The sequence below is a fragment of the Engystomops pustulosus genome, chromosome 4 (assembly GCF_040894005.1).
Source record: "Engystomops pustulosus chromosome 4, aEngPut4.maternal, whole genome shotgun sequence".
NCBI lineage: Eukaryota > Metazoa > Chordata > Amphibia > Anura > Leptodactylidae > Engystomops > Engystomops pustulosus.
This window is the reverse complement of record NC_092414.1, coordinates 8,909,154-8,934,205: the sequence shown is the minus strand read 5'-3', so window position 1 is coordinate 8,934,205 and position 25,052 is coordinate 8,909,154. Positions and strand designations below refer to the sequence as shown.

Genomic DNA, 25,052 nt, shown 5'->3' with positions numbered 1-25,052 from the left:
TGCCCCCGCCAGCGCGTCTCACCTGTCCCGGCTCACTCCCATCCGCTGTGCGCGCGCGTCCCCAACTGCTAGGCACCTTCTCCAGATTTAAAGGGCCAGCGCGCCATTAATTGGCGCTGGCCATATTGCCTAATTCTATATAAGCCTGCCTCTTCCTGCAAGCCCTGCCGGATCCTTGTGCCTTACAGCCTGAGAGAAAGCTCTTCTGCTATTTACCTGCGTTCCTGTGTATCTTGCATTCTTGTGTATCCTGCGTTCCTGTGTCCCTCCGTGTTCCTGTGTTACCTAAGCTCCTCCGTGTTCCCATCCTGTGTACCAGTGTTCCTCCGTGCTGCCGTCCTGTGTACCAGTGTTCCTCCGTGCTGCCGTCCTGTGTACCAGTGTTCCTCCGTGCTGCTGTCCTGTGTGCTGTGTTCCCATACCCCTCTGCTTGGACCTCCTGTTGCTGATCCCGGATTGGACGTTGCATCTCTGCCGCCTGCCCTGACCCGGTACCTGGAGCCTCGAGATTGACTGCCGTTCCTGTAGCTCAACCTTGGCTGCCACTGCAGACTAGTCACGCCTGTAGAACGACCTGGTGGTACCACGCCGCAGCTTGTCTAACCCGCTTTGCGGCGGGCTCTGGTGAAAACCGGGTACCACTTAGACTCCAGTCCCAGGTAGTGGCTTGAGTCATCGTCTGCAGTGGTCCAAAGGATCCACAAACCCTCAAGCCTGACAATATGGAATAAAGATATCTGTATTTTTCCACTTAGCTTCCTGTCCACACCATATGCATCCTGGTCCTCGTCTGGAACCACAGGAGGAGCCCATTGTGGGTGGTGTCCAGGATCTAGATGTGGCGGTGAAGGTGCGCCGATGTTGAAATTTCTTTCTTCCTTCTGTATCAACATTGTGGTGAGACCTCATCCCACAGACTTGGCATCCTAGGAACTTTTTCAAGCAGAGTTTAAGGGAATATTCATTACATTGTAACTTTGAGATGGGTCCAAGTAGAATCTAACCCTTGTGATAGTCAGCTCGCTACCTACCTGACTTTTTATATTTCCACTTAGGATAAAGTTATTGCTCATTAAATTTTGCCTTTCTCTCTTACTCTACTTTATCTTACTTCTTGTTTGGGAATCGTTACGGAGATCCCATAACCTTCCGAGTCTATAAAGCCAATCTTTGACCAAGCGTCGGAATCCCAATGAGTCTGCTCTCCATGTGGTAAATCCCTTCTCCAATGTGATTCAACACACACTGAATTTGGTGGTTGAATTGGCTCCTTCACATATAAGAAGCTTTCCAAAGATCTACATTGGTTTAATGACAAGGACTCCAAACCAGGGTCTATAAACACGTTCAGGAGATCGAAGTAGCAACGAAAATGAAACGTGAAAAGATTGAGAATCTGAAGACCCTTCCTCAACATTTCTTTCAATACAGTTGTTCTGGTGCTTATTGAAAGTTTGTGGCATTGACCCGGTTAACCTGAATTTCCATGGTGGTTCCTTAATGAAGAATGGAGAATGGGAAACGGATTGGTGCATCCATGGCCCTCATGAAGTTCTGGGGTTTACGGCCTTGCTAAGACCATCAGGTATCTTCATGACTGGTGCGTTTTGTTATTCCAATCTAAAACCATCTGGGAATTTATCTAGAAAAATCTTTTTACGTTTTCGAAATACTTGATGCTGTTTAGGGGTTTTCCTGTTGTAGTAGTTTTTGTCAACAACATCAGAGCGATTACAATCCTGAGTTTCCAGCTTGACGAAAGCAAAAGCCTCCAAAAAAATTACACTCGAAAAACACACAGATCGGGTAGTCCCGCCGATATCATTCACTCCTGAAGGTTGTTGCCACTTCTAGTCACTAGAGGGTGCCAACCACTACACTTGGCTGCAACGGAACGCAGTCAGAATAGTAAGAGACATGACGGTGACGCGCCTTTCACAGGAGTGATGCAGATCTGTGAGTGAAAAACCCGTCCACCATCACCGCTTGGCAACTCTTATTCTTTTTGGGCCTAAGGGGGTCTGGTGAATGTTTTTGGGGTGCCATAATAAATAAATGTTAATACTTTGTTTAAAAATTTTGGGTTGCAGCTCTATATAGAACAATGTACTGAATCATATTCACTTGTGTGGGTCTAGTTTTGGCTCCCACCACCTCAGGCACGGATGAGAGCTACCATATTGTCCCACTGCGCAACACGCCAGACCGTGTCACCATGTGACATTGTCGGCACCGTTGACTTCCGTGTTGGGTGAGCCCCATGATTAGATTGCCGATACCTGTTGTTGTTGATTTCTGAAGAAGACATAAAAACCAGCATCACTGAAAAGCGAGTTAGATTTATATTGGGGTTATTTATTTGAGGCCTCTTTGTTTCCATTATAGAACTTTTATTACATTTTGGTTGGTCTGTGATTAATATTTATTGTTCCCATCTGTGCACTTCACTTTCCACGTGAGGCTACTTTCATATCACCCTCTGTTGTAAGGATACGTCAGGAATCCACCTGAAGAAGGGCGGCATCACACCCCATTATATGCTCATACATTGGGGTTACGTCCTCCTATTCAGCTCCCCCCCCCCATGAAAATGAGTGAACATCGGCAGCCGGTGATGTACTGGGTGTCTCCAGAGTAATATCACTCATGTCATGTCATATTTAGACCTTTACATCACTAGGGGGAACACTCACAGTTTATGGTCAGTGGAGGCCCGGTATGGATGCCACACAGTTGCATCCGCCCCCCCATTGCCTTTATCGACCTCTGCCGAGTGTCTACTGCGCTCTCCAGTAAGAAGTAGGATGATATATAGCAGACTCCTGGGGTTTTTCATCCGGTGATGAGACGTATATTAAGACAGAGGGAAAAAGGTGACCCCCCCCCACCTGCCAGTTTGTCTATGGACACGTCCATTGTATACGTCGGGAGCTTATACGCTGAACATATTAAAAAAGCTAAATCTGAACATAGCCTATGCTATGGATAGATCAGAAATATCTCTGACATATCATGAGGACAGTGGTCTCCTTTCTGTGATTTGCTGCCAACCCAAATGAAGACGAGGCTCGCGTAGACTTCATTGACAGACGAAGACCACGGGACCTTCATTAATAGGGTGGAGGTGGACATATGGTTATGTCTTGAATACTTAGAATGAGAGTACACCTTTATCAGGACGTTACGAACGTCCCGACCTGTTCTGGGAGCTTACGTGAAAGTTATTCGAAACTAGTTCATGGAGGAGAACGTCACTATTGTGCGGCGTTATACGGTACAGTAGATGGCGGTAACACAACATCCAAAAGGATAGACTGCATAAAGGAAGTGAGATCTATGAACAATACACCACAGCGCTGCGCGCAGGACAAAGACAAGCAATAATCACCAATTATAGGAGCTCGTAACAAAACAAAGTCACGTTATGGTGGATATATTCCGAAATGTTCACAACTTCTCCGCTGTGGAAAAGGAAGTTTCCGTTTCCTTCCAACATTTATTGGTAGACAATGGTACTTCTTATATCTGGCTGGTATCAACAATGCTCCCTGTGAAATTATGCAAATTAGCTCTCCTAGGTGGCGCTAGAGAACCTGGTTTTTTTCTTCTCGAGTTCAGATAATTTGCAACTACGACGGTCATAGAATAATGCAAACGTTCCACCCCGGACCTGAACGCCCTCCACAGCAACATATACTGGTTAGAGGGGTAGGCTCATTGGTTGGTTGTTATGCTTGGACTCTACTGATCATGAAAACGGGTGTACCGTTAAAAAACTGCAAATCGAGCGTGTGTCTTACCACTCTGTTCAGTGGTAGCTGGTATTCAGTGGTAGGTGGTAGTGCCGGAAATAGCCAAATACATTGCCCAACAATATACAAGACTCTCGTAGAGGATGGAGGACAGTACCACAGACTTCCAGCACCCCTATAGATATTGAGGGATTCTCACGTTCTCATGATCAGTCCGAAAGTCCGCCTACTGGGACCTAGTGACATGGCCCAACCCTTTAAAGGGAACCTGTCACCAGTATTTACACCACTAAACTCCCATCCCCCTCAGGTTGAATATGAAATGTCCTTTCCAGAATTCCCTCTTTCATGTGAAATCTCACTCCAAAGTCAGGCAAATATGACTCTTCTCATCTCCTTTTCATCCCGCGTCATGTCATAAGTCCTCTTGTAGGTCATGCTTGATGTCAAGGGAGCTGCCTTACAAGGTAGCTAAAAGAGGCGTGGTTTTCCTTATCCCATCCTGGAAAACTTTGCATATTTTCCCAGAATCCCCCTAGTGGAGCATCCATGGCTAGAAGACTCCACACGCCTACATGGTGGCCTTCATTGGCAGTGTCCGTAAGAAGAACTCTTACTTCCCACCTCATTTTCACACGAGATGAGTCAAGTTTAGTGGTTGCGAGGGGAGTGTTTCTGGTATATAGTAACATGTTTTCAGTGTCATTTTAAAGTTAAGGATCTCATCTTTCAGATCACACCAGGCTTATGGCTTTGTGAGCTACAGAACCAGTGATACAGACAACTAAAAACACAGGCCCAGATATATAATTGTGGCTGCACCAGTTTTCTGTCTGACTGTACTAGAAAGAACGTCTTTGGATCTTGCACATGTATCTATGAATTGTTCTGCATTAGTTTTGTGTGTTCCAGTATTCAATAATCTGCCGCACCCTGCACAGTCCACAGGCACCGTGTGGAGTTTTCCTCAATTCTGATAAAAATGGGAAGATAATGATCCAATTCCTGTCTAGTTTTTAACTGCCTGTAGGTCCAGTTCTGTAGCTCACAGAACCACATGCCTAAGGCACCTCCTACCTGAGAGCAGGGCCGTGACTACAGAAGTTACTGGCAGCTACTATAGGGCCCGCAGTGTCAGGGGGCCCGGCGCTCCGATCTATCACACTGGGGAATTGAGGTTGTTCACTATTATATCGACATTTGTCAGCCCATTGTACAGCATTATATGTATATTACTGTGTACATTTTCCACAGTACACGCCCAAGACCGCAGGATTATCTCATCTTTGCTTGCTGCTGTCTACTTCCCCCATGTGGTCGGCTGCATGGACCTCTGACAACCCCCTTGGGATTAGTAGACTTCCTGAGAACGAGTATATACATATGTGTTTGTGTACAAGTGTACAAATGTGTGTGTGTATATGTGATGTGTATATGCTGTGTCTGTATATGGTATTGTATGTATGTATGTATATGCTATTTGTGTGTGTAACTGTGATAGGTATATGCTGTATTGTGTATATGATGTGAGGTATATACTGTATACTGAAGGTGTGTGTTTATATACTAGATGTCTGTATATGGTACTGTATGTATGTGTGTATATATGGTGTGTATACACCATGTCTAAAAATATGATATATATACTATATTTGTGTGTGTTTTTGATGTGTATATACTTTATAAATAAGTATATAAATGTATACAGTGTGTATAAATGTGTACAATGATGTACGAGTGTAGAACTGTATGTGTGTGTGTATAAACATGTACAATATGTATATTTTGTTTTATAGTAAAGGGGAGGCCAATGCAGAAGTCTCTCCTAGTTTCACCTGAGGGAACTAGTAGTTTATTAGGATAAAATCCGGTGATAGGTTCCCGTTAATATTTCCCCGTCTAGCTAGCAGTATAAAGACATGCGGCTCCGGCGTAGAGCTTCGCTTATTAAGTACGCAGGGCTTAATTCAGGCTCCTCCGTCATAATTTCTACGTTCTGCCATTCACCAGTCTCGTTTGATCTCTTTATCGCATCCACTACGCAAAGAGCATAAAGACAGTCATCGAAGGTGGCGGCCATGGTCAGCGGTCTGCCGTCCCACGTTCTCCTGTCTTCCTGGTCTTGGAAAGCCTGCCGGACCGCCTGCACCATTTTGATGGTCCCTTGGAGGTACGGGGCGGGAATGTCATTAAAAGCCTTTTCAGGCATGAGGGAACTGACGAAGGGTGCAGAGTCTTTTAGGAGTAATTCTCGCTTGGAGGAACCATGTTTCTGTCCATAGAGATCTGTCCCCATTACGATCAGTCTACCAGATGATCCCACAACTGCTACGTCTTGCTTGAACTCCCCGGGGACGTTGAAGTTGAGGGTCACCGTACAGCACACCCCACTTTCAAGGACCATCTGAAATGTGCAGAAGTCGTCACTGGTTATCTGTCGGATTCCTCTGATGTGATCTGTCTGCTTTACGAAGGTTTTCAGAAGTCCATGGACCCTCACAGCTTTCTGGTCGGTTACGAAATTCAAGAGGTCTATGATGTAGCTACCAACAGAATGAAGCCCACCACCACCCATGAGATCGTCACAGCTCCAGTTATACTTCTTCCCAAGTAGACTCCCTCCGTGGACCTGGACCTCACACACTTGAAGGTCCCCTACATATCCTTCTTGGATGAGTTGCTTCATCTTCACGAAAGCAGGAAGAAAGCGTAAGACATTTCCCATGATGCTCATCAGTTTGGGATAGTAGTGAGCAGCAGACATCATCCGGAACGCGTCAAGCGGTGTCGCTGTTCTGTCACAGATTACGTTCTTACCGATCCCTGCAGGAGAAGAAAGGAACATATTAGACATATATAATACTGGATCCTCTGGTGGGCCCAGGACTCCAACTCAATACTGGCTCTCAGAGAACCAGCAGAAGACCATCTAATTCGGAGGCTACAAAGATCTGTTTCCTAGCAGTTTATGGAAGATGGGCCTCTAGAAATTTTTTTTGTCTGGTTGGCCGAGGAACACCAGTCCAACAAATCTCATATGAGGTGGATGTACCTACTGCTATCCTCATATTTTATGGCGGATCTTCTGGTGGGCCCAGGGTCCAACTCAATACTGGCTCTCAGAGAACCAGCAGAAGACCATCTAATTCGGAGGCTACAAAGATCTGTTTCCTAGCAGTTTATGGAAGATGGGCCTCTAGAAATGTTTTTGTCTGGTTGGCCCGAGGAACACCAGTCCAACAAATCTCATATGAGGTGGATGTACCTACTGCTATCCTCATATTTTATGGCGGATCTTCTGGTGGGCCCAGGACTCCAACTCAATACTGGCTCGCAGAGATCCAGCAGAAGACCATCTAATTCGGAGGCTACAAAGATCTATTTCCTAGCAGTTTATGGAAGGTGGGCCTCTAGAATTTTTTTTTTTGTCTGGTTGGCCTGAGGAACACCAGTCCAACAAATCTCATATGAGGTGGATGTACCTACTGCTATCCTCATATTTTATGGCGGATCTTCTGGTGGGGCCAGGACTCCAACTCAATACTGGCTCGCAGAGATCCAACAGAAGCCCATCTAATTTGGAGGTTTCAAAGATCTATTTCCTAGCAGTTTATGGAAGATGGGCCTCTAGAACTTTTTTTTTGTCCGGTTGGCCCGAGGAACACCAGTCCAACAAATCTCATATGAGGTGGATGTACCTACTGCAATACACTTTAGACACCCGGTAGCGGCATGTAAGTAACTGTTATATGTCAACGTCTCTTGTGGGTCTCTTTTAAACTGAGGATGGCTAAAGTATATTTGTTTCGATGATTGACCTTTTAACGACGGCCATGATTGTCGGAGGGACATTTGGTGACTTAATTCAATTCTTTTCATTAAGAACCGGCCATGTGGAAACTAAGCAGAGATGTCTAACCCATTAGCGACGTAGGAAAAGTGAATTCTCTTCCGGCCTTGGTTACTTTCAGGATGTTGCTTTGTTCGGGATCTCACACACCACTTCCACTCTTTTTGTCAGCTACTTTGTGCTATTTATGTGTAAGAAAAAAATGTGGCATCTATTGCTGATCACTCATACTCCTGTCTGGGTAGTAGAAATCTACAAATACCGTCAGAAAAACCAATAAATATGCCTGATGCTTCACCAACTTCCATCTCGGCCAAGCAGGAGGCCGCTCTTCTTCCATCCACCAGAGGCCATCTTCACTTCTGCTCTATCTGTTGGGTTATAGTAGCCTCAATTTAACCACTAAGATGCAGCTGTAGGAACCAACAGCGGCACCTAAGTCGTTTGGAGAGGGCACCAGCTCCCTATAATGGCACCATCAAAGGTGTTTTTCCCATGATGAAATTTAAGTAGACAATGGGGGTCATTTACTAAGGGGCTGATTCGCGTTTTCCCGATGTGTTACCCGAATATTTCCAATTTGAGCCGATTTTTCCTGAATTGCCCCGGGTCTTTGGCGCGCGCGAACGGATTGTGTCGCATCAGTGCCGGCATGCACGCGACGGAAATGGGGGGCGTGGCCGAACGAAAACCCAACGAATTCGTGAAAAACCGCCGCATTTAAAAAAAAAAAAGTGTCGCTGGACACGTGCTTACCTTCACTCGGCCCGGCTTGGTGAACTCCAGTGCATTCAGCGCAGCAGCGACACCTGGTGGATGTCGGAGGAGCTGCCTTAGTGAATCGCCGGAAGACCCGAATCCACCGCAGAGAACGCGCCACTGGATGGCGAATGGACCGGGTAAGTAAATCTGCCCCCAAGTGTTAGACCAACAGTGAACAAAAGAACAAGGTGTCATCAAGAGATGTCATCAATGCTACTTCTGAGTTACCCGACTACCGCGTTTTGATGTGAATTTTGGAATCACGAATAAAACCTATAGAAAAGCCAACGGTTTCCGAGAAACTTTGGTCCTAAAATCCTCTATCTTCAATCGGCAGCCCCACTTTACAGCCCAGGCCCAATCCTGATGAAGTGACCACATTTTTGCGAAATGCATTGGGGCTTATTTATTTAGGGTCACGCGGCCGCATTTTCGTTGGGTTTCCTGACTTTTTAGGGATCACGCTGGGGATTGTGTCGCACGCGATCGGTTTTGCCGCATCAGCGCCGGCTTTCATGCGACAGAAACCGGGGGGCGGGCCGTCGGACGTTCCGACGGATTCGGACAAACCGCGGGATTTAACATTTTAAATTGTGTTGCAAGCCAAGCACTTGCTTGGAAGAGACAGATGCAGGATATTGGGCGCATGCTCGTAGTGAATCGCGGCATCATTCTCGTCGGGGAACGCACCTCGGGGATCGTGCAGGGGCGGGTAGGAAAATCTGCCCCACTGTCTTTGTTAAATTGAATCTACAATACATTTTCTGTATATACACGTATAGGACCTGTCAGAAGCAGCACTCCCTACTACACAAGACATAGAAGTATGTATGGCGTCTAACAATCCAGAAAGATTTCCTATGCAGGACGAGCTTTTCCAGTAAATCCTGTTGTACACAACCTTAGTGTATACACGCCCTGTGGTCTTAGGCCTAGCAAAATATAGATCACGAGGCAAACATCTATAAATCACTAAATAAACAGCATTCTGATTATGAGAGAGAATTCCATCTTCATGCGTATATATATTTACTCTGCTTTGGCTAAGTGGTTAATTTATGGGGCAGGACCGAGTTTGAGTGGAGGTCGTCTATTAACATTTTGGAAAAAATTTAGCCAAGAAAACCAACAGCTTACAAAGGTTTCTCTTTATCGGTGCCTCCGGTTATGAGACGTAACCTGTATAGAGTGAGGTAAATCTCGGCGTCTCGCTACACGGTGAACTCCACATTACACTGGAGCCTTGTCTCCGACCTTGACGTTGCGTTGAGGACGTGTTACCCTGATGAAGGTATGAGAAGAACGCTGGCTATCTGACACACAAGTCATTCCAGTTACTTCTCCTATATAAACCAGGGGCTCAAATGCGAACGCTCCACAAGTGTCTCTCATTACGACTTTCCCAGGTTCCTACTTGCTGCCGCTAGATTGTCGGTGTTTGTACCACAGCCTGAGGAACAGTTCGCGTTGTTCTCATACCGACGCCACGGTAAAACCAGAAGGAAACTGACAACTACCTGTTTTAGTCAGAAAGTTCAGCGTAAACGCGTGGGAAATGTCGCACTGATGTGCCTGACAGTATTGTGTCTATGTGTGAACCTTCACAAATCGTGGTTACAACCCAAAAAGATGAATCAAAGGAGATAATTTCCTACCAGACATGCTGCAATCCACCAAATATTTTATGGCAGTCTTTACCGAATACTGAATACAAATTGATTACCCTAGATATCACTGGACAGTCCTTTGGGTTTCTATTGAAGCCCAGTCTGCCACTAGGTTGGTCATCAATATCAGATCATGGGGATCGATCCTTAGAACCTTCAAGGATCAGATGTTTCCACCACATAGAAGACAAACTAGTAAAGCTCTGATATCTGTATCTGATGGCCCCAGGATCTTAGGATCATACCGTGGTTTAAGTTCCCAAACCCAGACTGAAGGAGAAATGACCTATTAATAACTTATCGATAGGCCTGGACTCAAAAACTGCTGTAGTTTTGTAGCTACAGCTTCGGTGGAGAACTTGCATCTCTATGGAAGCAGAAACCAAAGGTTTCCCAGCTTCCCCACCTCAACGGAGAAGTTTTCCCACCCACGATCTCCAAGTGCAATCCATTTGAATCCATAACGGCTAGATCTGACTACACAGGGTTTGTTTGTAGTCTGTTACCATGGAGATCTATGACCACCAAAACTGTAGGAACAGAACTATGGAACAATTTTTTTTTCTCAAAGCCTATCACAATGTGGAATAATTTTATGTCTTACCAAAGGTGGACATAACTTGTAGACTCCAACGTATCGGTAAAATTGACTTTGAGTAATTTCGTAAAAGGAAGTGTGTAGTATGGATGATCTTGTTTTTGACATGTAGATGCCTGCCACCCCCGATGAAACATATGACACACCCTGCTGGGTTTCTGTGGTTGAGATACTATTATAAAAGAGGAAAGGAAACAGATGACGTCTAACATGAGTGTTCATTATCCTAATGTAGCATCTTGTTTTTTTGAGCTTAGATACACACTCGTGGACACGGGTAATGAATGTAGCATCCTTCCTTCCTGTTTTACCCATATAGTAAGGAGCAAGACATGCAGGGCTAAAAATAATAAGTGAAACCTTTTTGAGATATAGAAAAATATCCCTTAGAAGACCCCTGCAGACCTAACCTCTTCTCCGAACGAATCCCTATGGGCCCTAGACCAGCTGTCACCAACACCAGGACCAATTCAAGAGCAATCGGCCTGGTGGTCTACCTACAGCGATTTCTAAATTCTTGAATATAGGGTTAAAGGATGACAACTAGAGAGTCAAGGTAGACAGTGGGTTTAATAGGAGGTAGATTTTCGCACGGTCCATCCTGGTGGAATACCTGTGCCAAAATCTGCCTTGTGACCATAGGATTAGGAGTGGCCCAAAGCCAAACCGGTTATTTATCTACAACCCACTGACCATAACGAAATAATGGGAAAACACAACAAGGAAAGAACATATCACACCTCGAAGGTAAAGTATGAGAACAGAGTTGGCATTGTGCCCTTATAATTATACCGTACTGTGCCAAGGTTATCTTGGCATCACACTTCCTCTTTTATCTCTCGGAGAAGACATCGGTCTCGTCTTAACCTTCTGTTTCAGAAACCAGTCAAGTGAGTTTCGGCTTTTGAACTCAATGCCAATGTTCATTGGTATAAGACTTATTTATGGAGTTCGCTTCCACTCCAATGGAGCGCAAGAGGCCCAGAAACTTTTCTTACAATGGAGGCCCCCTGGTTTCCAGATCTCACAAAACCTATACATCGCTTAGTCCACCACACGTTAGTACCACTACTACTGACTACTGCTCCTGTCCTACTCATTCAACACTCTGGGGGTCATTTACTAAGGGCCTGATTCGCGTTTTCCCGACGTGTTACCCGAATATTTCCGATTTGCGCCGATTGTCCCTGTATTGCCCCGGGATTTTGGCGCACGCGATCGGATTTTGGCGCATCGGCGCTGGCATGCACGCGATGGAAATCGGGGGGCGTGGCCGAACGAAAACCCGACGGATTCGGAAAAACCGCCGCATTTAAAAAACAAAAAGTGTCGTGGAGCTTGCACTTACCTTCACCAGGAATAGGCCGGTGTACTTGAGTGCATTTCAGCGGACTTCAGCGCCACCTGGTGGACGTCGGAGTAACTACCTTAGTGAATCCCGGTCGGACCAGAATCCACCGCAGAGCACGCGCCGCTGGATCGCGAATGGACCGGGTAAGTAAATCTGCCCCTCTATCTGCCACATTCCTTGTTGACTCCTTACACTAAGTTGCTACAGATAGTACGGCGTTGTGAACATAGATGGGAATCAGATCGGCGGAGGTTCAACACCTATGTTTCTAAACAAAATTCAGTTACAAGCAGTCACGGGACTAATAGGATCAAAAAAACCCCACTGATTTTGTTAAACATTAATGGTCGTGGACAAACCCCCCAGATTTCCAACAACGTCTACTGAATATCCCAGAAAACCCATTTGATACTAACTTTCATATGGTTTCCCAAAACCAGACAATTAACTTTAAGGAAAAACAAACACTTGAAATACTAAGTACGGTAATACCGAAACAGATCACAGGTCTATGTCAATGTTTTCCTCTTATTTCAATGTGAGGAAGTCCTTCAAGTTTCTTGGCTTCCTCTTAAGTCAATATTATTTGAACGGAATAGAAAAAATATCAGGAGCTCCGGTTCTCACCGTGATTTTATTTCATTTGTGGGAGTTATTTTAACACAGGTGTCCACCAAAATTTTTTCTGGAAGGTGGTGACCGAACCCAAAGTATATTATATTTTTGGTCACGTTAAGGTATGTCAACAGGTCTGAATGGCTCTTGAAAAAGGGGAGACCTCCACATCTCGTGGAAGAGTCGGCAAATTTGAAGCCTACAACATCTGCCAGCACCTTATCATTTCATGTACATTTAGGGACCACCACGTCACAAATAAAAGTTGTGTCAGGCCAAAAAAAAAAAAAAGTGGTCTGCAGAGTTCCCCTTGGTGCCTGCCTCGTGGGCTTTAATCAAATGCATATGGCCAATTTGTAGTCTACGGTTTCTAGACACAGTTGTAACCGGTTACTGGATGACGCTGGATACGTACATAAAGATAAGTACAAGTGGTCCCCTACTTAAGGGCACCCGACTTAAAGACGACCCCTAGTTAAAGACGGACCCATCTGCCCACAGTGACCTCTGGTGAAGCTCTCTGGATGCTTTATTTTAGTTCCAAGCTGCAACGATTATCTGTGAGGTGTCTGTAATGAAGCTTTATTGATAATCCTTGCTCCCATTACAGCAAAAAATATTGAAACTTAAAAAAAAATTTTGTCATGATCTACAATTCTGAAATATACAGTTTCGACTTACATATAAATTCAACTTAAGAACAAACCTATGGACCCTATCTTGTAAACCGGAACAGCCTGTATTTACAATTCGGCCTACCTGATCTGGTGGCCTTGGTGAGCCCTCTCATATTTACCTCACCAGCCCTTTCGATTCTCTAAGGTTACGGCAAACATATAGAAAGCTAAAAATCTTTTGGGCTTTGTTTGCTTGTCGTGTGTATTATTGGGATCAAAGCCCTATTTTCCATTAATCTGTTGTAAAATTCATCTATCTCCACTTATCACGGATATATACCATCTACAGGATAAGGACTAAACAAATCCCCACTTTTAGGAAGCCATTTTTTTTAATTGAACTTTCATAATGTGCCGATGATGTCAAATAAACAGATAAAAGCTACAAGATTTTAACACATTTTTGTTCAGAAACATACAAAATAAGAAATAATTGGAGAATCCATGGCAGGATGATGTATAATATGGAGCTATCCACATAAGATTATAAGCTCCTTACTCTGAGGTGTTTTTTTTCCCGCCAAAAGTGAGGGCTATTTAGAGTACAGTTAGTAAAAGGCAGTGATTGGGTAACTGAGGTGACCTATGGTGGCGCTGTTGCTGGGTATAGGTTGACTTTCTGCCCAGCAACAGGAGGTAACTTAATGATTAGTGATTCATTTTGGACTGTGATCCATTTTAGGGAATCGGATTGAGTTTATGGGTCTGGATTAAGTTGAGGGGTCTAGTCAGAGGTTCGACTCACTGAAGGAAGCTGGCCGGGTGCGTCCATTAATTTCCGGGGTCTGGTTAGTATTGTAGTTCAGTTTAGGGGTCCAGACTTATTTTGGTCTGGTTTTCTCCATAACAAATCTATAGGAAATCTACCACAAGGATGAAGGATTGTAAACCAAGCACATCAAGCTGGAAGGATATGCTCTTATTTTAGTTCCTTACGCCCTTGGTTTAAAAAAAAAAAAAAAAAAAACTTTAGCAATTATGCAAATTAGCCTCGTAGTCCCCGGGCTCCATAGCTGGTAAATGAGCCTGGAGCTCAGAGGGGGCACACACCAGTATGTCAGCGTGCTTGGTTTACAATTCTTCATCCTGGTTGTAGATTACTTGATGTTCTACATAGTTTGGAAAACATGACAACATCTTGGTGTTTGGCTTGGACCTTTAGAAGACTTGAGTCCCTGGTCAGGGCCGGATTAAAGGAGGGGCTCCCCAGGCTCTAGCCCCGGGGCCCCCACCACTTTCACTTTTTAAGGGGCCCCCACCAGTTTCCGACAGTCAGCAACTCAGTTTTTGTGGCCATTTTCTACAGGGGGCTGGCGGCTAAATTCTACAAGGGGCTGGGGGCTGTATTCTACAGGGGGCTGGTGGCTGTATTCTACAGGGGGCTGGTGGCTGTATTCTACAGGGGGCTGGTGGCTGTATTCTACAGGGGGCTGGTGGCGGTATACTACAGGGGGCTGCAGGCTATATACTACAGGGGGGCTGGCAGGCTATATACTACAGGGGGGCTGGCAGGCTATATACTACAGGGGGCTGGCAGGCTATATACTACAGAGGGCTGGCAGGCTGTATACTACAGGGGGCTGCAGGCTATATACTACAGGGGGGCTGGCAGGCTATATACTACAGGGGGGCTGGCAGGCTATATACTACAGGGGGCTGGCAGGCTATATACTAGAGGGGGCTGGCAGGCTATATACTACAGGCGGCTGGCAGGCTATATACTTCCAAAAACAATGTTGGAAGGGCCCCCACCAGTTTGCGCCCAGGGGCCCCCACCATCCTTAATCCGGCCCTGTCCCTGGTAGGTACGTAAGGACACCCGTAATCCATGTTTGGACCACTAAACTGCTGGCATGCCTTTATACAACTGGAGTTTATATATATTTAGATCACCTCTTGCCGTATCTATTATGAAGACGAATGTGCGTGGTACGTGCCCATGTGTCTGAGGAGACGGGTCAGTGAATAGGTACACCTTACTTTACTGCTTTGGATACCAGGTGTACTACTACCCCGAAGCTAGTGTGGGCCCAACTTATCTGACCCACTACTTCTTTCCAACAGGATTTCTCCTCATAGCGTGAACGGGTGGAGGTAACCTGACCCGATCAAAAAGCCGATTTGTGATTTAGTGATCTCAAACTTCCCTTTAACCTAGAACATTACCCCTGGTGCGAGATAACATTTAAAGGGATGGGCACAACTTACAACCAGGTCTCAGGGTTCGTTGGCAGACTATGAAACGTGTCTACGTTTTACCATTGTCTCTACAGATCCAAACATCTGAACAATCGGGTTAGGAAATAGGTGGAGGAAGGCGGTCACTGTGTAATTTCCTCCATATGTAATATTATGCCGACTTACAAGGGAGAAGAACTTAGCTCCACATTCTGATGTCATACAAGACTGTATACACATCCTACGTGTGATATATTCATATTTTTTCAATTTATCATCGTATCATAGTTTATTCGGTTGAAAAAAACGACACGTGTCCATCAAGTTCAACCTAGGAAGGGAAGGGATTGGATGAGGAAGAGAATTATGGGAAAAAATTCAAGCAATATTATTTAGGTGTAAAAAGGCATCTAGACCCTTCTTGAAGCTCTCTGCTGTCCCTGCTGTGACCAGCGCCTGAGCTCTCTGCTGTCCCTGCTGTGACCAGCGCCTGAGCTCTCTGATGTCCCTGCTGTGACCAGCGCCTGAGCTCTCTGCTGTCCCTGCTGTGACCAGCACCTGAGCTCTCTGCTGTCCATGCTGTGACCTGGACCTGAGCTCTCTGCTGTCCCTGCTGTGACCAGCACCTGAGCTCTCTGCTGTCCTGCTGTGACCAGCGCCTGAGCTCTCTGCTGTCCCTGCTGTGACCAGCGCCTGAGCTCTCTGATGTCCCTGCTGTGACCAGCGCCTGAGATCTGTGCTGTCCCTGCTGTGACCAGCGCCTGAGCTCTCTGCTGTCCCTGCTGTGACCAGCGCCTGAGCTCTCTGCTGTCCCTGCTGTGACCAGCACCTGAGCTCTCTGCTGTCCTGCTGTGACCAGCGCCTGAGCTCTCTGCTGTCCCTGCTGTGACCAGCGCCTGAGCTCTCTGATGTCCCTGCTGTGACCAGCGCCTGAGCTCTCTGATGTCCCTGCTGTGACCAGCCCCTCAGCTCTCTGCTGTCCCTGCTGTGACCAGCCCCTCAGCTCTCTGCTGTCCCTGCTGTGACCAGCGCCTGAGCTCTCTGCTGTCCCTGCTGTGACCAGCACCTGAGCTCTCTGCTGTCCCTGCTGTGACCAGCGCCTGAGCTCTCTGCTGTCCCTGCTGTGACCAGTGCCTGAGCTCTCTGCTGTCCCTGCTGTGACCAGCGCCTGAGCTCTCTGCTGTCCCTGCTGTGACCAGCGCCTGTGCTCTCTGCTGTCCCTGCTGTGACCAGCGCCTGAGCGCGGCTATTCCACAGATTGATAGTTCTCATAGTAAAAAATCCCTGTCGTCTCCGGTGATTAAACCTTGTTTTCTCCAGACGGAGACCGTGCCCCCTCGTCTTTTGATTTGATCGGGAACATCATTCCACCATATATTTTTTATTTTTTTGCATGGACCATTCATATATTTATATAAATTAATCCTGTCCCCTCGTAGTCGTCTCTTTTCCAGAAATCTGTGGAGGACTGGCTGGTCTTTAGATTTTTCAGGAAAAAAAACACAGTTGCAGGACATCTAAGGGGATAAACGTCCCGGATCGGAGGTACCTCTAACCCGTAACATCTCAGACACCTTCCCCAATCCGCGCAGATTCCAAACATTACATGCCGCGAATGTCATCAACGAGTTTAAACATTCCCCCGAGCTATTATCCCCGAAATAGAAAAATAATTCCTTAGAATAATATTTATGGAGACTCAGTCTTATCTCCGCTCCACATGATATCCATGCACACGGATCTGGCGTGCCGCGTACACAGCGCTTCCTTATAAGGTTTTATAGCCCTGACTCGCTGCAACGGGAGAGCGGTGAAGAAGTGACTACAGTAAGACTGGACATAAATTATAAAAACATCTGCACCCCCGAGCGACTCATCATCTCCTTGTTTCAAACAAGAACTGGAGTGTTCTCGCTTTCACGTCTAAATTTAGAAACTACTTCTATCTTTATGATATGCAACTGCAAAATTCCGCAAGTTACGGGACTAAAATAGTCATCGCCACTCAAAGAGTGATCATAGAAGGGAACCACATCACATCGGTGCACCAGCAGCAGAACAGCGAGTGCAGCTCTGGAGCTTTATCAATGTTGTCCAGAGGACTTTGTCAGTGGATGTGAAATTCTTGATTTATATAGCGCACACAGATGACGTAGCGCAGCACAAAGCTGCCAAAGCAGTCCCTGTCCCCAATGGGGCTCACATTCTAATCAACCTACCAGTATGTTTTTGGAGTGTGGGAGGAAACTGGAGGACCGGGAGAAGACCCACGCAAACATGGAGAGAACATACAAACTCTTTACAGGTGTTGACTCTGGGTGGGACTAGTACCCAGGACTCCAGCGCTGCAAGGCAGAAGTGCTGACCACTGAGCCCTAATTTTTTGGATTCAATGGGGCACATTTACTAAGGGTCCACGGACCGTGATTCCGTTAGGTTTTCCCAAATATTTACACTTTGCGCCGAATTGCCCCGGGTTTTTGGCGCACGCGATCGGATTGTGGCGTATCAGCGTCGGCTTGCACGCGACAGAAACCGGGGGGCGTGGCCATCGAACAACCTGACGGATTCAGAAAAACCGTGGAATTTAAAAAACTAAATGTTTCGCAAGATGAAGCACTCACATGCACCTGGAAGAAGAAAGTGAACTCCGGCGGACCTTGGCGCAGCAGCGACACCTGCAGGAACTTGGATGTATGATCTTAGTTTCTTGTTACGTTTCTTGGAGACGACCCTGACCTAACTCTGAACCATAGCCGTCCTGCTAGACCTTTGACTTCTGCAGTCCCCGACCTCTGCCTTTCTACTACTTGTTCCCTGTGTAACCTCCTGGTGCCTTTCACAAGCAACTAACGACCCAAAAGGGGGTAAAGGCCTTGGTTAAATGTATATACAGGGAAGTCCAGTTCAATGTATAGAAGTTTAAGGGGTCGATTAAGATTAGATAATTTTATACATGCTGCTCGAGATGCTATAAGGTAATATATAGATAACAGTCACCTTCTGTATTGGACCGTCTGATAATAATCCACTACAGACATATAAACCTCTATTTACATGAGCCTTGTGTTACATTTATGTCATGTGACCAGGATGATGTCATCTAATGTCCTACACCCCTTACATCTGCAAACTGTACCCCATGTTTGTATCTGATCACATGAAATCACAGCAGCCTCCATTGACTTCTTCTCCTCCTCCCCATCATCCATGGAGGCTGCTGTGATTTCATGTGTTCAGATACATACATGGGGTACAGTTTGCACATGAAAAGAGTATAAGACCTTAGATGACATCACCCTGGTCACATGACATGGATTGCTGAATAGTAAGGAGGCATTAGGCATGGGGAGGAGTAGATGGGAGGGGCCAACCAAGCAGGACACGCCCCCTTTGATGAACGCTAATATAATATAAACAATGATTTATGTGGATGTTAGGTAAACAATTTTTAGCTAAATGAAGGGGGTCAGTCAGTTAATAGGGATCTATAGGAACCTGTCACTGGGTGTATATGGGCAAGTGTGCTGACAGGTTCCCTTTAAAACTTAAAGGATGTGGTTAAGAAATATACAATTTCTATGAAATGTATATATAGCTGGGATATACAAAGGAGGTAGCACTGGCCATAGGGTCAATCCTACAGGGGGGAAGGAGGTTTATTTCCTTTGTGGACATTTCCGTCCAGCTTTTCCTCTTATGTATATCCACACAGACACCGGGCTGACACCAGTAGTGGAGATCCCCATCAATTATCTAAGGCCAACAGTATGGAGCCATATACAATAGGGAGCCGTATACAGTATGGAGCCACATACAGTATGGAGCCATATACAATAGGGAGCCGTATACAGTATGGAGCCACATACAGTATGGAGTCATATACAATAGGGAGCCGTATACAGTATGGAGCCATATACAATAGGGAGCCGTATACAGTATGGAGCCACATACAGTATGGAGCCATATACAATAGGGAGCCGTATACAGTATGGAGCCACATACAGTATGGAGTCATATACAATAGGGAGCCGTATACAGTATGGAGCCACATACACTATGGAGCCATATACAATAGGGAGCTGTATACAGTATGGAGCCACATACAGTATGGAGCCATATACAATAGGGAGCCGTATACAGTATGGAGCCACATACAGTATGGAGTCATATACAATAGGGAGCCGTATACAGTATGGAGCCACATACAATAGGGAGCCGTATACAATAGGGAGCCGTATACAGTATGGAGCCACATACAATAGGGAGCCGTATACAGTATGGAGCCACATACAGTATGGAGTCATATACAATAGGGAGCCGTATACAGTATGGAGCCACATACAGTATGGAGCCATATACAATAGGGAGCCGTATACAGTATGGAGCCACATACACTATGGAGCCATATACAATAGGGAGCTGTATACAGTATGGAGCCACATACAGTATGGAGCCACATACAATAGGGAGCCGTATACAGTATGGAGCCACATACAGTATGGAGTCATATACAATAGGGAGCCGTATACAGTATGGAGCCACATACAATAGGGAGCCGTATACAATAGGGAGCCGTATACAGTATGGAGCCACATACAATAGGGAGCCGTATACAGTATGGAGCCACATACAGTATGGAGCCATATACAATAGGGAGCCGTATACAGTATGGAGCCACATACAATAGGGAGCCGTATACAGTATGGAGCCACATACAGTATGGAGCCATATACAATAGGGAGCCGTATACAGTATGGAGCCACATACAGTATGGAGCCACATACAGTATGGAGCCATATACAATAGGGAGCCGTATACAGTATGGAGCCACATACAGTATGGAGCCATATACAATAGGGAGCCGTATACAGTATGGAGCCACATACAATAGGGAGCCGTATACAGTATGGAGCCACATACAGTATGGAGCCATATACAATAGGGAGCCGTATACAGTATGGGGCCACATACAGTATGGAGTCATATACAATAGGGAGCCGTATACAGTATGGAGCCACATACAATAGGGAGCCGTATACAGTATGGAGCCACATACAGTATGGAGCCATATACAGTACGGAGCGTCATACAGTATGGAGCCATATACAGTGTGGGGCCCTATACAATAGGGAGCCACATACAATAGGGAGCCGTATAAGTGAGCTGGTAAATGGGGGTCTAGCAGTAATGACAGAGGAGAGTGGGCGACGTGGGGACCGGCAGAACATAAGTTTAGTCATCAGAGTCACAATCTCAACCAAACTAAGATGTTATATATCCTATTCTCCCATAGTCATGCGCTCTACGGGGCAGATTTATCAAGCTGTCTGAAAGTCAGAATATTTCTAGTTGCCCATGGCAACCAATCAGAGCTCCTCTTTAAAATATTCATGAGCACTGGTAAGATGAAAGCTGAGCTGTAATTGGTTGCCAAGGGCAACTAGAAATATTATGACTTTCAGACAGCTTGATGTGTCTATGCGTGTGCATGGCCAGCATAGCCCTAACGACATTATATAAGTGTTATATAGGCTCCTAATATGATCAACCTACTAACATAGATATCTACAATCTACAAACTACTAAGGCTGAAGTATTATCACTGAGGATCTGACTCCTCCACTCCACATCGGAGCCACCAAAAGCAGAGGAGGTACCTAGGACGCACCACCAGTGTATCCAAGTAGGCCTAAGGCTTAGGGTCAGGTAATAGATCTGAGGGGATGGTCCTCACATACATGATATCACTTATATACAGGGATACGGGATGAATATGGAGGTCTGACTGATGATGAGAAGATACGTGTCCAGCACCCAGTCTCTACGAGAAGACTACACAACGACGTTCCTGGCCGTACCTCCACCCGGTGACCCTCACATAGATTTCCTGTCACTGTGGCTTCCTGTAAGACCGGTTCACTATCACATCGAGGGACGGCCATTGTTCCATCTGAATGGACTGAACCCAAAAACTTCACCGGGAGCAGCCGAACATCTAGTGTCCACAAGAAAACATCTCTCCAACCGGAAGGTTTGACACAGAAATCTTGTCGGGAAGAATCAGTAGTTTTAGACGTAGGTTTGGACGACCACCTAATGTGTGTGGGGCCCTAGCGACTCTCCCCGACGACAGATGTCAACAGAGGAGGTGGATACAGATCAAAGAGTTGGGTTTGGACCACCAATTTGTCCAAGACACAATCTGAGGACACACATTCACAGCTATCCTGTATGGTTACTTCAGGAGACAGATCTAATATAGATGTCCACCTAGTGGACTTGGGTTTCTTGGGTTCACTAGAGAAAACGATTCGGGGGATCCAACATACATCAACCTCTGGTAACAAAAAAATAAGCCCCCAGTAGCCTCCAAGCTGGGTCATCTTCTGCTAGACCTTTGGAGTCCACTAATGGCTTCGAGCCTAAACCCAACAGAGGCCAGAATGACCCTGTGTCCACCTCTACTGAGACCTCATCTTGTGACATATGTTACTATCCGAGGTCGGAGAGCTCCTCACTTCGGAAGATTTCCACCCGTGGACCTTACACGCTGTGTGACTTTTTGAATGCAGCCTCCTGAAGACCAAGTTTAGAGATGGTCATCAAGAGCTCGGAGAACCACCACCATCTTTCCGAGGACCTCAACCCTACTGACCAGCCATTGTATCTCTGATAAGAGGTCTTCCACCAGGAGCTAAAATAATTCTGGGGTCCTGGAACAAAAAAGCCTGATACAGTCCAGTGCCTTTTGTGTGGTATATAGGGTATATATCATATAGGGTCTGGTTTGGGTCATATCTGTCATCTAATATGGGATCTGACCCAATTTAAGGTTCTTGGGTCTAATTAATCTTAGGGGTCCAGTCTGTGGTCTGATTAATTTTCCGGATATGTCCTATTATCTGGAAAATTTTAGGGGTCTGGTCTTGGGTCTGATTACCTTGAGGGGTCCGTATTGTGGTCGGATTAATTTTAGGGGTTCGGTCTTGGGTCTGATTACCTTGAGGGGTCCGTATTGTGGTCTGATTAATTTTAGGGGTTCGGTCTTGGGTCTGATTACCTTGAGGGGTCCAAATTCTGGTCTGATTAATTTTAGGGGTCCGGTCTTGGGTCTGATTACCTTGAGGGGTCCGTATTATGGTCTGATTAATTTTAGGGGTCTGGTCTTGGGTCTGATTACCTTGATGGGTCCAAATTCTGGTCTGATTAATTTTAGGGGTCCGGTCTTGGGTCTGATTACCTTGAGGGGTCCGTATTATGGTCTGATTAATTTTAGGGGTCCGGTCTTGGGTCTGATTACCCTGAGGGGTCTGTATTATGGTCTGATTAATTTTAGGGGTCTGGTCTTGGGTCTGATTACCTTGATGGGTCCAAATTCTGGTCTGATTAATTTTAGGGGTCTGGTCTTGGGTCTGATTACCCTGAGGGGTCCGTATTGTGGTCTGATTAATTTTAGGGGTCTGGTCTTGGGTCTGATTACCTTAAAGGGTCCTAAATGCGGTCTGATTAATGTTAGGGGTCTGGTCTTGGGTCGGATTACCTTGATGGGTCCAAATTCTGGTCTGATTAATTTTAGGGGTCTGGTCTTGGGTCTGATTACCTTGAGGGGTCCTTATTGTTGTCTGATTTATTTTAGGGATCTGACCTAGTTGTCTAGTCATGTTTAGGGATCATTCATTGATTCATTTTAGGACTCGGATCTGGAGTCTAAATTAAATTTCTGGTCTAATTAAATCTAGACGTCTGTTCTGATGCCTTGTATGTGTTAAGGTTCTGGTTTTTCGTAATTTTAAGGGGCGAGTTTGGGATCTCAATCTATTTCAGGGGTCAGATTATAATGTTAGGGTCTGGTTTGGGGTCTCGTGTATTTCAGGGGTCAGATTATAATGTTAGGGTCTGGTTTGGGGTCTCGTGTATTTCAGGGGTCAGATTATAATGTTAAGGTCTGGTTTGGGGTCTCGTGTATATTACTAGTCCGGTTTGGGGTCTCGTGTATATTACTCGTGTATAGTCTGGTCCGTGTAGATATTGGCGCGGTTTTGCTGCGAGTTGCGCAGATTCGGTGCAGTCGCTATGGTGATTGCACAGGATACAGGGTGTCAGTGTGAATGCCCCCCTATGTCCTCCCCCAGCACACACTCACCCAGGGTCTTGACGGCGATCTGGCGGGTGAGCGTAGGGGGCAGGTTGATGCACACCAGGTCCACCTCTGGGTGCAGGAGGACATCATCCATGTGGTGGGTAGAGAAGGGCACCCTCATCGCCCTGGCCAGCTCCTCTGCCTCCTCCGGGCTCCTGCCCCATACAGCCCGCACTGGGAAGCCCTCAGCCTGCAGCAATGGGATGAGGAGCCTGCAGGTCAGGCTGGTGCCAAACACCCCGACCCCGGGCAGCATGGCACAGGGCGCCCCCCTCAGGCGGCAGGGCGCATGCATCCACAGCCGCAGCCAGCACTGCTCTGCCGGGGGAGGGGAGGACCGCTGTCACCTAATGTCTGCGGCTTCCTGCACCGCCCCCTACCGGGCGTCACCGACACCACCACCCTGATTAACCCTTACTGTGCTCCAGTCACATCGCAAGCTGCAAGAGAACACAGAGCTGCGTGACGTCACTGTGCAGGGGTTATACAGGGGGAATACTACATAGGAGAGCACCCAACACCCACTGTACTGTGTATAACACTCCTGTACTGTGTATAATACTCCTGTACTGTGTATAATACTCCTGTACTGTGTATAACACTCCTGTACTGTGTATAACACTCCTGTACTGTGTATAACACTCCTGTACTGTGTATAATACTCCTGTACTGTGTATAATACTCCTGTACTGTGTATAACACTCCTGTACTGTGTATAACACTCCTGTACTGTGTATAATACTCCTGTACTGTGTATAATACTCCTGTACTGTGTAAAACACTCCTGTACTGTGTATAACACTCCTGTACTGTGTATAATACTCCTGTACTATGTATAACACTCCTGTACTGTGTATAACACTCCTGTACTGTGTATAACACTCCTGTACTGTGTATAATACTCCTGTACTGTGTATAACACTCCTGTACTGTGTATAACACTCCTGTACTGTGTATAACACTCCTGTACTGTGTATAATACTCCTGTACTGTGTATAACACTCCTGTACTGTGTATAACACTCCTGTACTGTATATAACACTCCTGTACTGTGTATAACACCCACTGTACTGTGTATAACACTCCTGTACTGTGTATAACACTCCTGTACTGTGTATAACACCCCTGTACTGTGTATAACACTCCTGTACTGTGTATAACACCCACTGTACTGTGTATAACACTCCTGCACTGTGTATAACACTCCTGTACTGTGTATAATACTCCTGTACTGTGTATAACATTCCTGTACTGTGTATAACATTCCTGTACTGTGTATAACACTCCTGTACTCTGTATAACACTCCTGTACTGTGTATAATACTCCTGTACTGTGTATAACACTCCTGTACTGTGTATAATACTCCTGTACTGTGTATAATACTCCTGTACTGTGTATAACACTCCTGTACTGTGTATAATACTCCTGTACTGTGTATAACACTCCTGTACTGTGTAT

The 25,052-nt window shown here is 45.9% G+C and overlaps 1 protein-coding gene across 2 annotated transcripts; it reads right to left on the bottom strand.

Moving 5' to 3' along the window:
- Window positions 1–5,571: 5,571 nt before the first annotated feature.
- Window positions 5,572–23,998, bottom strand: LOC140126003 (glucose-fructose oxidoreductase domain-containing protein 1-like). Of its 2 annotated transcripts, none has more exons than XM_072145046.1 (2): window positions 23,597–23,998; window positions 5,572–6,575 (listed from the first exon to the last, which is right to left on the bottom strand). In XM_072145046.1, the coding sequence occupies exons 1-2, from the start codon at window positions 23,886–23,888 to the stop codon at window positions 5,656–5,658; spliced, it is 1,212 nt and encodes a 403-aa protein (XP_072001147.1). In that variant the 5' UTR covers window positions 23,889–23,998; the 3' UTR covers window positions 5,572–5,655. The 2 variants fall into 2 exon arrangements, with proteins under 2 accessions (XP_072001147.1, XP_072001148.1); XM_072145047.1 differs by lacking the exon at window positions 23,597–23,998 and adding an exon at window positions 15,481–15,585.
- Between the last annotated feature and the right edge of the window lie 1,054 nt (window positions 23,999–25,052).